Source organism: Colobus angolensis, unplaced genomic scaffold (genome assembly GCF_000951035.1).
Source record: "Colobus angolensis palliatus isolate OR3802 unplaced genomic scaffold, Cang.pa_1.0 Scaffold100, whole genome shotgun sequence".
Lineage (NCBI taxonomy): Eukaryota > Metazoa > Chordata > Mammalia > Primates > Cercopithecidae > Colobus > Colobus angolensis.
The window spans coordinates 1,310,476-1,323,561 of record NW_012110920.1 but is presented as its reverse complement, the minus strand read 5'-3'; the positions used below and the strand labels follow the sequence as shown (position 1 = coordinate 1,323,561).

The window sequence follows — 13,086 nt, the reverse complement described above, 5'->3', positions numbered from 1 at the left end:
TTTATGTGTGACCAAAGCAAGAAAATAAGAAACAATGCAGCACTGAAATACTGAATCTCAGCAACTGAGCCTCAAATCCCATAGCTCTTAGTAAAGAGCATTTGATGTTAATTAACTTGATCCACAATGGAAAGGGAAATGTATCTTGTGAAATATAATATTTAACAGAAATCATGATATATATATACTTTATTTTTCCCTTTTCACAGGTGTTGGCATGGTGTATTTTAATTAATGTTATATAATTATAAAAGGTTATACATCATGTAGAAAACATAGAAAAAACTGCCAAGAATTTTCATATGACAAATTTTTATATGTCAAGCTCTCCCTTACTCATGTAAGGGGATTCTAAGTGTTGATAAGCATGTGTTTTCTGGTTTTTTTTTTTTTTTTTTTTTGAGACTGAGTCTCGCTCTGTCACCCAGGCTGGAGTACAGTGGTGCGATCTTGGCTCACTGCCACCTTTGCCTCTGCCTCTTGGATTCCAGTGATTCTCCTAGCTCAGCCTCCTGAGTAGCTGGGATTACAGGTACGTGCCACCACGCCTGGCTAATTTTTGTAGTTTTAGTAGAGACAGGGTTTTGCCATGTTGGCCAGGGTGGTCTCAAACTCCTGACCTTAAGTGATCCACCCGCTTTGGCCTCCCAAAGTGCTGGGATTACAGGCATAAGCTACTGTGTCCGGCCAATAAATATGTGTTTTCTAGTTAAAATAGGAACTAAAACTAAGTAAGAGAGGTTAATATTCAGTGCTTGTAAAGATGCAGAGAAATGGCACTTCTCCATTGCTGGTGGGAGTGTGAATTACTACAATCTATTTAAAAAGTAATCGGACAATGTCTATTAATACTAAAACAAATATTTTGACTTATTCAGGTAACTGTTGGGGAATCTATCTCATAGCAATAAAAGCACTGTATGATATGTGTACTTTGATGCTTAAAGTAGGATTGTTTAAGTTGACAAAAATTTGGAAACAACAGAAAAAATACAGAACTGATTTAATACATTATGGTATTCATACTTGGAATATTACATAGCTGTTGAGAAGCAGACTTGGACGGATGTCCTTGAAGTATTTGTTGAGAAAAGTGAGTTTCAGAATAATTTATTGGCACACTATATTCTCATTTCACCGTAGGGATATATGTTTGAATATGCTTGGATATGAAAAAGAATGTGGAAAGATACAAACCAGGGCAGTTCACATTGGTTATCTCAGGCAGGAGGAGGAGGTGGTGGGGGGAGATTCTCTTTCTTTATACATCTTTGGATAATTTCCGCTTATTACCATTACCTTAGAGGTCACTATTTTTGATAAAGATATTCTTAGAGTTCATGGAAGCCCTAATCTGAAGAAATATTCAGGCAAGAAAAGAATTAAACAGAGAGTCTCTCGGTCTCAGAGACAAGTATTGGGAAGGCGTTTTGCTTTCGCTGTGAGCATCATCTCTGATTTAAAAGGGTTAAGTCAAACATGGCTATTTCAGTTCATGTTCCCATTTTAAAATATTGCCCTTCGAATCTTTCTAGGCTAGGGGTTTGCTGAAAGGCTTGTTAAAGCCAGCAGGATAATAACTGCCAGTAAGGAAAGTAAAGACCACTCACCAGGCTGTGCCAACCATAAGAATTGCCACTGCAGTCTCAAGTGTCATGGAGAGAAGGCTTGTGCCATTAATTCTGCTGTTGCTAAGAATTCTTGAGCTAGAAAGACATGCTGTCTTTATTTAAGCCTCAGTTTCTCTTGTTTAACAAGCGTGGATTCTAATATTATATCCAAAAAGGTGTTCTACTCTTAAATTGGATTTGAAACACATGTGCTAGTAAATGTGTGTGTATTCTTAACAGTCTGGTTACAAGGACAGCAATGAGAAAACAAATACCCTGTTTAATTATTTAGGTCAGTGACTTCCCAAGTTTCCTTAGTTTTGACATGGCCCAAACTAAGAAATACATTTTACATTGTAATCTGGAATATACAAAAGTTTCAGGAAATGACACCTTTGTAAGTGGTAAGTGTGATGCCTTAACATAGATTCTGTTCTATTTTTTATTTTTTATAAGAACATGCTGGTTGTGATCGCTACGTTAGTTCCAGGACTCATTGATGAGTCACAGTCTGCAGTGTAAGAAACATTGCTTTGGGTCATGCATGTGGCAAATTACATTATGAAGGCAGAGGACAACTGGCAGAGCGTCATAGTTGGGTTTTGCTTGTTCTGGAAAGTCTGCAGAGAAAATTGTTTCTCTCCTACTTCCTCTTCACTTCTTTACTTTGGCACCCATCTCATTGACTGACATAGTGGGTTTTGTTTTGTTTTTTTCAGAGACGAGATCTTGCTCTGTCACCCAGGTTGGAGCGCAGTGGTGCCATCACAGCTCACTGCAGCCCCACCTACTGGGCTCAAGCCAGCTTCCCACCGCAGCCTCCCAAGTAGATAGGGACTACAGGTGTGAGCCACCACACGGGCCTCAACTGCCTTGGTGTTTTTGAATAGCCCTGAGGACGAGCCCTCAGTGAGGCCTATTGGGATCTGCCCTGTACAGCCCGAGGCAGACGTATTCCTCTGGTATATGAATACTTTAGCTGGGATTGGGTAGAGCAAGGACTGAAGAAATTATTTTTTGCCAAGATTTGCCAATAAGGTCACATGCCCCAGGACACTTGGGTGACCCTCGCTTCTCATTGTGTAAGTATCCCTAGGAAACTGTAGAAAACTGCAACGGAGTTTTTCATGAGTATTCCTCGGAACATTATTTCTCCACCTCCCCACACCCTGAGCAAACCAGCAATCTCCAAATTAGCAGTGAGGAACGCCTGCAGTTCTTGCAGTAAGGGTGGAGGGGAAATCATCCACGGACTGCATTTCTGCTCTTAATTGCCCTTGCTCCGCCTTCCTCTTAAACACATAATTGATTGGGGTGAAATTTTATTGCTCCTTTAAGAGAAGCTTCACTGTAAAGGGTGGTATAGTAGTGTTGACTCTGCCATCACCCCCACCTCAGGCATTTTCTGGTATCTGTTGCCAGATTTTACACAAACCAGGGGGATTCACGCTGGTGCCAATGTCAGTGGCCGCATCCCTCTGGCCGCATGGGGGAGCCAGAGGTTAGCATGTGACCCGACCTGGGCTTGAGCCCTTCAGTGGGATTTTCACAACGCAGCAGGGAGAAGGGAAACCCTTTCCTTCCTCTGAGGTCTTTAAGCTGTGATAAAAATGTGAGTGGAGTTGACATCTCCCACTGCACAGGAAGCTTTCTGAAGCAGAAGAAAATGAGACTAGTATATTGAGGGCAAAGAGTCAAGAGTTAGAGTTCTCATGGTGTGTGTACCCGCATGCAGGGGCCCTTGAGGCTGGACCTCACTCCCGTTTTTTGTTTTGCCTAGGTTAGTTTAAGATGGGCTGGTAGAACTTGCAACAGAAAGAGCTCCGACTGCAGGAGCCACAGTCCTCCTGGAGTTCTAGAAGTTGCTCCTCCGGTCACACAATGAGCAAACAAAATAGTCAAGGGAGACCATCATCCACCTTAGAGCTTGCTGGAGAAGTAGGATAGCTAAAAAGGGATGTCTGGTTATGCCCTTTTACTTAAACCAAGTTTCTTTTTTGGTAGCATGAGTTTGATAATTCTTTTTTAATTCTTCGTAGGACAGTTGTGAGGCTAAGCAATTCAAAAGGTATAAAAAGGACAAAAACGACTAGGTGCGGTAGCTCACGCCTGTTATCCCAGCACTTTGGGAGGCCGAGGCAGACGGATCACCTGAGGTCGGGAGTTCGAGACCAGCCTGACCAACATGGAGAAACCCTGTCTGTACTAAAAATACAAAGTTAGGCGTGGTGGCGGGCTCCTGTAATCCCAACTACTTGGGAGGCTGAGGCAGAAGAATCGCTTGAACCTGGGAGGTGGAGGTTGCAGTGAGCTGAGATCATGCCATTGCACTCCAGCCTGGGCAACAAGAGTGAAACTCCATCTCAAAAAAAAAAAAAAAAAAAAAAACACCTAAGTGTATGGTATAATTGTGAAGTATTAGTTGAGGGCAAATAAGTGTTTTCTTTTTCCTCCTCCATACTATACATGCTAAGAAGATGTTGTCCTTCAAATATGAAGATAATTATACAATATAATGCCACTCGAAGGGAAAAATTTCCAGGAACAGTAGCTAATGTCTACTGAGTGCTAACTATGTATCAAGTGATTTTTGCCTGCATTACTTTATTTAATCTTTATGATAATTACATGCTACTTTAATAATGTAGAGAAGGGAGCTGAGGCTAACAGCAGTGGTTTTCAGTCCAGGGCAATTCCCCAGCCCCACACCCTTAGGGGACATGTGGCAATGTCTGAAGATGCTTTTAATTCTCATGACAGGGGGATGGGGGATGCTACCATTATATAGTGGTTAGAGGTGGGGGTGCTGCTAAACATCTTCCAAAGCACGGGCAGCCCTCACAACAGGGAATTAATTATCCGGCCCCAAATGTCAATAGTGCTGAGGCTGAGAAACCTTGGCTTGCAGAGAACCCAGCCAACCTGGCTAAGGAATTCACACTCTTTTCTTTTTCTTTTCCTTTTATTTCGTTTCTTTTGAGACACGCTAGAGTGCAGTGGGGCAGTCACGGCTCACTGCAGCCTCGATCTCCTGGCTCAAGGGGTTTTTCCACCTAAGTGTCCTGAGTAGCTGGGACCACAGGCATGCCTCACCATGCCCAGCTAATTAAAAAAAATTATTTGTAAGAACGAAGTCTCACTGTGTTGGTCAGGCTGGTCTCAAACTCTGGGACTCAAGTGATTCTCTTGCTTCAGCCTCCTCAAGTGCTGGGATTACAGGCATGTGCTACTGCACTCAGCCTCACACTTTTTTTTTTTCTTTTTTTCCATTTGGGAAGTCATTTCAAAACTGATTTATTAAAAGAATATCATGCTTTTTCCACTTGGGGCCAGCATTTAGCAAAATTCAGAAAGGAGAAATTTTTTTCTTTGATATTCCTCCTCTTGCTCCTTTTTAATGCTCTGTTTTGGAGTGGTCTCCTTTGTCCCTAACTTGTGGTTCTACAACCTTGGTACTTAGAAGAATAGATCCCACCTCACTCCTTCTACCCTGCTTCCAAGTGCTCTTAAAATGTACTTATCCATCTCCCAGCACTTAGGGAATCTGAAAAAAAAAATCCATGCTCACAGGAGAAGGCTACAGGGCTTTGTGTCCTTTTACTTTCTTAGCCGAGCCTCCCAGTAAAATAATAATAATGCCTCCAAGCAGACAGGATCTAAAGTATCAGCTAAATGTTCAGTCTTAAATGAGGAGACTGATGACATCACAAACAGCTTGGTGGGGGCTTGGAGGTGGTATTTTGGAACAGAAAGAGAGAAACATACACTTTTAACCCCTATGCTATATTGTCTCCACTGAGGGCGCACACACAGACACACACACTTCACTCACACCCACATATGCACACACATACACACACCACAGGTGCACACACACCCCGAAGGTGGGTTCAGGTGTTCAGCATTATTGTTCTTCCAGTTTCTCAGTTTCTAGGATGCTGCTAATTAAAGCATGGCAGGGACTGGTTTTTGTCCCATGAATTCAGAGGAGGTGCCTGTATGACTGCCCTAAGGTTTCCCCTTGGAGCATCTGCAGTCAACAAAGCATGCTAAGGCTTTAACGTTTTACCATCATTGTGCAGTGCAAGAGAAGCTTGTCAGCCTAGGACGTCTTCTTGAAGTCTGTGCCACTGACCTTGTTCCAGATGAGGACAGGTGTCGGGATTCCAATGACCTCACAGCTCAAGTACACCTGGGCACCAGTGACATTCCAGATGTCCTTGGGGGGCGTCACTATGGAAGGACCTGCAGGAGAGGGCACAAAGCTAAAGTCATCTTTTAAATAGCCCTTCACATGAGTCAGCATCTTAGGGAGAAAATAATAATTGTGTTTATGAAGCCATCCCCTTGGTGGATTATCTGATGCAAATTTCAAAGACTACACTGGCTTCCTCCTGCCACCAGCATGATTTTAAGGTCCACTTTGGGAATGCATAAATCTAAACAAACAAAAACAATTAGGAAGAAAAATTTGTTATTAAAATTTTCTTCTTCCCCAGACCATGCTTAAATGAGTGCTAATTTACCAGCTGTTTTTTTATTATCTTGGACTTTTCCAGTAATAATAAAATTTTAGTTCCAAAATATTCAGTGTTTTTCTTCTTTTGTTTACTGCTATTTCTATTTTGGTTGGAAAGGCAACAAGCAACCGCTCCGTGGGTAATGGAGGAAAAAAACCTGAGAGAATATTTGCAAATGTGCCGAGCACCCAGACAAGATGGAGGTCTCTGCCTCAAGAAGCTCAGGATCTAAGGTTGAAACGGGTGATGAGACAGGGAAGGAAAGAAACATGTGGAGTGCTGTGTGCCTTAGGGGATTGTAAGGGACATCTTTATTTTTAATTTAATTTTATTATTATTATTTTTTGCGACAGAATCTCGTTCTTCCACCCAGGCTGGAGTGCAGTGGCTTGATCACAGTTCACTGCAGCCTCAAACTCCTAGTCTCCAACGATCCTCCCACCTCAGCCTCCCGAGTAGCTGGGACTATAGGCATGCACTACCATGCCAGTTACTTTTTAATTTTGTTTTGTAGAGACAGGGTCTTGCTATGTTGCTCAGGCTAGTCTGAATTCCTGGCTTCAAGTAATTCTCCTGCCTCAGCCTCCCCAAATGCTGGGATTATAGGTGTGAGCCACCATGCCTTGCCGGAAGGCACCTTTGAACCGAAGAGGCCCGGGTGTCGGGGAAGGTGGTACAGGGTCCTTCTCCCAGTGTGGTCAGGTGAGGCAGCTGGTAAGAAAGAAGAAGAGTGACTGATCTACTGGGTGTGACCAGGGTCCCCAAGGAGAGGGCCCTTTCCCAGGGTTCTCAGTGTGCAGGTCCCTAGCAGGAGGCATTGGCAAGTGGGGGGCACCCTCAAGCCACTGCCTAAATAGAGTCAGCAGGTATGGGACCACTGAGAGAGGCCAGAGTGATGCTTTTCCATTCCCACAATTAGGGAACACACCCACCACCTTCTGTATCATGGCACCCTTTGGAGAAGGTCCCTACTCAGAGTCAACACAAACCATGTGCATCCTTTTTGCTGTGAAAGTGGTGTGACTCTCTGGTCCTGGGTTAGCTAACTATGGCCTGCGGGCCAAATCTGGCCTGCCACCTGTTTTTGCATGGCCTGTGAGCTAAGAATGGTGTTTGCATTTTTATTTTTTTAAATTAAGAAAAAGTTTAGTTTTTTGAGACAGGATCTCAGTCTGTTGCTCAGGCTGGAGTACAGTGGCATGATTTTGGCTCACGGCAACCTCCACTTCCCGGGTTCAAGCTCAAGCGATTCCCATGCCTCAGCCTCCCAAGTAGCTGGGACTACACGTGCATGCCCAGCTAATTTTTGTATTTTCAGTAGAAACAGGGTTTTGCCATGTTGGCCAGGCTGGTCTTGAACCCCTGAGCTCAAGCGATCCTCCTGCCTTGGCCTCCCAAAGCGTTGGGATTACAGGCCTGAGCCACTGTGCCCGGCCTGCATTTTTAAATGGTTGAAAAAAAAAATTAAAAGATGGATATTTCAAAAAGTGTGAAAATTGTAAGGAAATGTCCATAAAATAAAGTTCTGTTGGAACACAGCTACACTTATTTGTTTCCTGCTCTCTCTGGCTGCCAGAGCAGTTGTAGCTGAGACTGCATGGCCTAAAAATATTCACTGTCACTGGCCTTTTATTAAGAAATTTGCTGATTCCTGCTCTAATCAACTGAGGGAGACTGATGCCTAAATAAGACATTATGGGAAAGCCTCAGGACTTCAATCCTTTACACATTTTCCAGAGCTGATGCAAGTAACCCCCCTGGGTGATTTCTGGCTCAGCTCTGAAACACAATACTGTGGAAGCTAACAGATACCGAGAGAGCGGGTGCTGCTGACTGCGCCTGTCCCCTGATGGCCTGGTTTCCTGGCATCTGCAGGACAGAGGTGCACACCTACTTTTAATTTACTGGTAATTAGTATATCACTTGTGCTAATTCTAAATGCCAGGGTTCAGCCACCAGGGGCCTTCAGAAAGACTTGGGACTGTCTGCAGAGGACGGTCACGGAGCTGGCAGCCTGGGTTCCTCATGTGGGGCAGTGTGAGACTCCAGAACCTAACCTGGCCCCTATTCCATGCTCAGCATGGTTTCTTGAATGAATAAATTAATGACCCCTTCCAAATTTTAAATCTCTGTTGACTTGGGTTTCCTATCCTAGCAAAATAGCAAATTGCAGGGTCATCTTGCATCAGAGTCCTGGGAAAAGGGACAACCTCCCCTTTCGGGCTGGAAAGTTTTCTGGCATAATCAGCATTCAAAGGACATGAAGTCTCTCCTTTTGCAACAGGCTATTTCCAGCACAATATTAATTTCTTGAAACAGAAAGGAAATGACCCCAGTGTGCAAGATTTTCCCACTCATCTAAAGCATTAGAAACTGATTTTTTTTTAATCTCATGGGATATTTTTATTTTTTCCCTTTGTAGGAATGTGCCAAACAATCAAAGTTTGCAAAGCTCTAAATACATTTCGTGCTTCCTTCCCTCCAAACCATAGGTCTGAATAGGAAGCATATATCCTGGCCAGGGGACTTGGCTCTTCTGCTGCAAACATGAATGTGGTGAGCACAGTGGTGCCGTATTTATGTTTCTGGCTCTGTCTCAGACATTTCCTAGTCTGGATGCAGCAATACAGCACCCTGCAAAGGGCTGGGCCTCACCCTATCCCAGGCTTCCTCTAGGACTCTGGGACCCCAAGGGCTTGGACACCACAGAGTCGGATCTGGCTGTGCTTTGAACTGCCTTCGCCCACCTCTCGAACGGCCCTCACGCTGCTCTGTTCTCCTTCCCACACACAGACTTGGCAGGAGGACTTCAAAGCTCAGGGGATCTCAAAGGATTGTTCTGAGAAGAACACACCAGTGTTCAGAGATCTGGGGGGAGCTCGGGAACAAAGCTGCTTCTCACATATCCAAATCACACAAGGAATGCAAGACAATTCTATTGCGAGGATCTGAGGGCCTCAGCCCTGCCAAAACCTACTTACTTGAACTGTGTTCATCTCCCTATTGCCGGTACAGGTAGCAGGGTCATCAGTCTTGGGCAGGGGGCAGATTCTGGAGTGCTAATGGACAAGTTCCAGACTGATTTTCTGCCAGCGATCTTGAAGACAGGCTATGGATTTTTCCCATGGGATTTAAAAACAGATGTTCTTAGTTTTAGTATAGTCCAATTTATCAAGTTTTCTTTTCTATGGTTAGTGCTTTTTGTGTCCTGTTTAAGAAAATTTTTGCCTAGCCCAAGGCTATGAAGATCTCCTGTTTTTTTCCACAAGCTTTATGGTTTTACCTTGCACATTTAAGTTTTTGCTCCATCTTGAATTAAATTTTGTGTGTGCTATGAGGCAGAGGTCAAGGTTCATTTTTCCTCCCCTAAAAGGACATCCAATTACTTCAGCACCATTTGCTGAAAAGATCTTCTTTTTCCCAATGAATCATAATAATGCCTTTGTGGAAATCTACAAGACCCACTGCATATGTGTGGGTCTATTTCTGGACTCTCTATTCTTTTCCACTGGTCTATGTGTCTATCTTTGCACCAATAACTATGGCATAATTTAGAAATTATTTGTATAAGATTGAAGCACTAAATAGAGGACAGATATGATATATCTGTTTTCTCCCAATCCTCTTACTATTCCAAGAAGCAAAACACTCTAGGACAAGCAAGGATTCTTTTTTTTATTTTTATTTTTGTAGGGACAGAGTCTTGCTATGTTGACCAGGCTGGTCTCAAACTCCTGGGCTCAAGCAATCCTCTCACTTCGGCCTCCCAAAGTGCTGGGATTACAGGTGTTAGCAACAGTGCCCAGCCATGAATTCTTTAAAAATACCTGAACCCAGGAATACTTTGAATGACAGCCATCTTCAGGGGATTCAATATTAGGACAAATCTTAGCATGGGTTCCTCTTTCTCCTCTCCCAATGCTTGGAATACCTTAGGTAAATGGGCTGAGTCAACATTTAGATTATTCTAAGAAGGTAAATGATTTTGTCAATCCTGCCACCAGGCTATGCCTAGAATTCTACAAGACTTCCATACTACAAAAATCTGTAATATTCACTGACTCCTGTTGGGGTGATGGAGTGGAAGGGCAGAGGAGGAGCTGTTAGGACTAGTTTGCTGCACAACACTTACAAAAACCCTTGGCTATTTCAAATATCCTTGAACAAATGCTGGGTTTACTAACACAATGAGAAGTTTAACAAACAATATGTAAACTGGAAAGTGCTAACCTACAAGAACCGCCTTTTGGTTTGAGATGCAGTCTCTTGCAAAAGAAAGTCACATCAATAAATTATTAGTGTAATAGTCAAGTGACCAACAGACCTCTTAGAGTAGGTGGAGGCAGGTTGGCCTCCACCCGACTTCCTGTGTTAGAAAAATCTGTAGGGATTCAACATTCTTCCCAGTACTTTGTTCAGAGCTGATACCCAGTAGGATTCCTATTTACTAAGCTCTGATTGGTTCTTTACCACTTACCTGGTCTGGAAATTCCCCCAGAATATGCATAGGGAATGGAAAAACTCCTTTTTTTTTTTTTTTTTGAGATGGAGTTTTGCTCTTGTTGCCCAGGGTGCAATGGTGTCATCTTGGCTCATTTCAACCTCTGCCTCCTGGGTTCAAGTGATCCTCCTGCCTCAGCCTCCCAAGTAGTGGGAATTACAGGTGCCCGCCACCATGCCTGGCTAATTTTTGTATTTTTAGTAGAGATGGGGTTTCACCATGTTGGCCAGGCTGGTCTTGAACCCCTGACCTCAGGTGATCTGCCCACCTCAGTCTCCTAAAGTGCTGGGATTACAGGTATGAGCCACTGCACCTGGCTGAAAAACTCTTGATAAAAGCAAATTACAGAAGTTTTAGAGAAATGTAAATGAAGATACATAGTGAGAAAGAATAAGCAAGCGACTTAACGGTGACCCACAGGGACACCAAGAGGACAAGTCTTGCATAGAAGAGAAGAGATGCTGAAAATGTTTTTGGTGGATACAATGCCAGCCCCAACAATGCTGCACTCTCCTCCCCGACTCTCAAGAACCATCATCCCACATATTCCATTGATAAGCAATTTCACTGCCAACATCATCTTGAATTGCAATTCCTGACAGTTCTGTTCTACCTCAGGAGAGCACTCTACTCAATGACTCTGTACCAAATAACTTCTCTTTCCACTCTGCCTTTCTTCCAAGAAGCTCAAGGCAGATCCGGAATTTATTTATGTTTTTAAGAAAAAAGAAATTTTCAGGTCACTCTGAGCTAATTTTCTCATACAGAAAGCTCAAAATCAGTCCTCAAGGCCAGGCCAAGGGTAATAACAACATTATCATCTAACTCATACTCAGTGTTTGGATTCCATTTAAAACAGGTCACAGAATTCTGAAATGTATAGGGACCAACATCAGGATAAGTCCAATTATTTACTTATCCTTGCCCTTGTTCCATTAAGAGCTTCAGGCTGCTCAAACATCTGTGTAGCAAACATCCTGTTCATAGAATAAATGACGGTGCACTGCCTCCCTCTGCCCTGTGCCCACCCTCGGCAACTCCAGACAGCAACCAAGCTGTCTTCAGTGTTGTCTGATGTAAACAGATGTCCACCCAAGGTGGACTGCCCACATTTCTCTATCCAGATGACTGTACCCAAACCAGGCTACCCCATTTTCCTTTTACCTTACACACTCAATTAATTCCTCATTCAATCTCTTTAGATCCTTCTCAACCCTCTAAACTCATTTTCTTGCCTTGTCTATTTTTTATAACTCTTGCTCAGTAACCTTAGAGCGTCTCTTCTTTTTGATCATTCCTTAGAGGGTCTCTTCTTTTTGATCATTCCTTGAAGGGAAAGAAGAAGAAGAAAGAAGGGAGGGAGGATGATACAGTTTGACTGTGTCCCCACCCAAATCTTGAAGTGTAGCTCCCATAATTCCCACGTGTCATGGGGGTGGGGGACGGGACCTGGTGGAAGGTAACTGAATCATGAGGACAGGTTTTTCCTGTGCTGTTCTCGTAATAGTGACTAATTCTCATGAAATCTGATGGTTTTATAAAGGGCAATTCCCCTGCACATGCTCTCTTGCCTGCTGCCATGTAAGATGTGACTTTGCTCCTCCTTTGCCTTCCACCATGATTGTGAGGCCTCCCCAGCCACGTGGAGCTGTGAGTCCATTAAACCTCTTTTTCTTATAAGTTACTCAGTCTCGGGTATGTATTTATTAGCAGCATGAGAACAGACTAATACAGAGGAGGTGAAGGAGAAGGAGAAGAAAGAAAAAATGAAGAAAGATAGCCAGATCCTAAAGGAAGTTACAGCAAGGAAGACGAAAGTTCTAAGTTTGGAACAAAACAAAAATTCACTACTATGAAATATATCCTTGGAACAAAATTACATTTGTACTCCATAAATTTATGCAAATAAAAAATAAACATTAAAAATAAAGTAAACTAAAATTCAATTTAATGAATCAGATCACCTTAAAAGTACTTAGAAGTCTCCTGCAGAATCTCCACCTAAGTCTGCATACTCCTCCTTTGTCACATTTTTTCTTTTTAGAGGCGGGGTCTTCTCTTTCACTCAGACTGGAGCATAGTGGCACGGACATGGCTCACTGCAGCCTCAATCTCCTGGACCCAAACAATCCTCCAACCTCGCAGCTAGGACTGCAGGTGTGTACCACCACACCTGGCTAATTTTTGTATTTTTTGTAGATATGGGGTCTTGCCATATTGGCCAGGCTGGTCTTGAACTTCTGATCTCAGGCAATCCGCCTGCCTCGACCTCTCAAAGTGCTGGGATTACAGGTGTGAGCCAACATGCCTGGCTTCTCCTTTGTCCCCTCACCTTTTTTTTTTTGAGATGGAGTCTTGCTCTGTCGCCCAGGCTGGAGTGCAGTGGTGCAATCTTGGCTCACTGCAAGCTCTGCCTCTCGGGTTTACGCCATTCTCCTGCCTCAGCCTCCCAAGT

General features: G+C 43.4%; 1 protein-coding gene across 1 annotated transcript in view; it reads right to left on the bottom strand.

The window, feature by feature from the left end:
* Window positions 1-13,086, bottom strand: part of IGFBP7 (insulin-like growth factor binding protein 7) — a 77,416-nt gene that overhangs the window by 4,275 nt on the left and 60,055 nt on the right. The window contains exon 3 of the mRNA XM_011938661.1: window positions 5,746-5,855. Coding sequence (XP_011794051.1) covers window positions 5,746-5,855 — 110 coding nt within the window. The remainder of the gene's footprint in view (window positions 1-5,745; window positions 5,856-13,086) is intronic.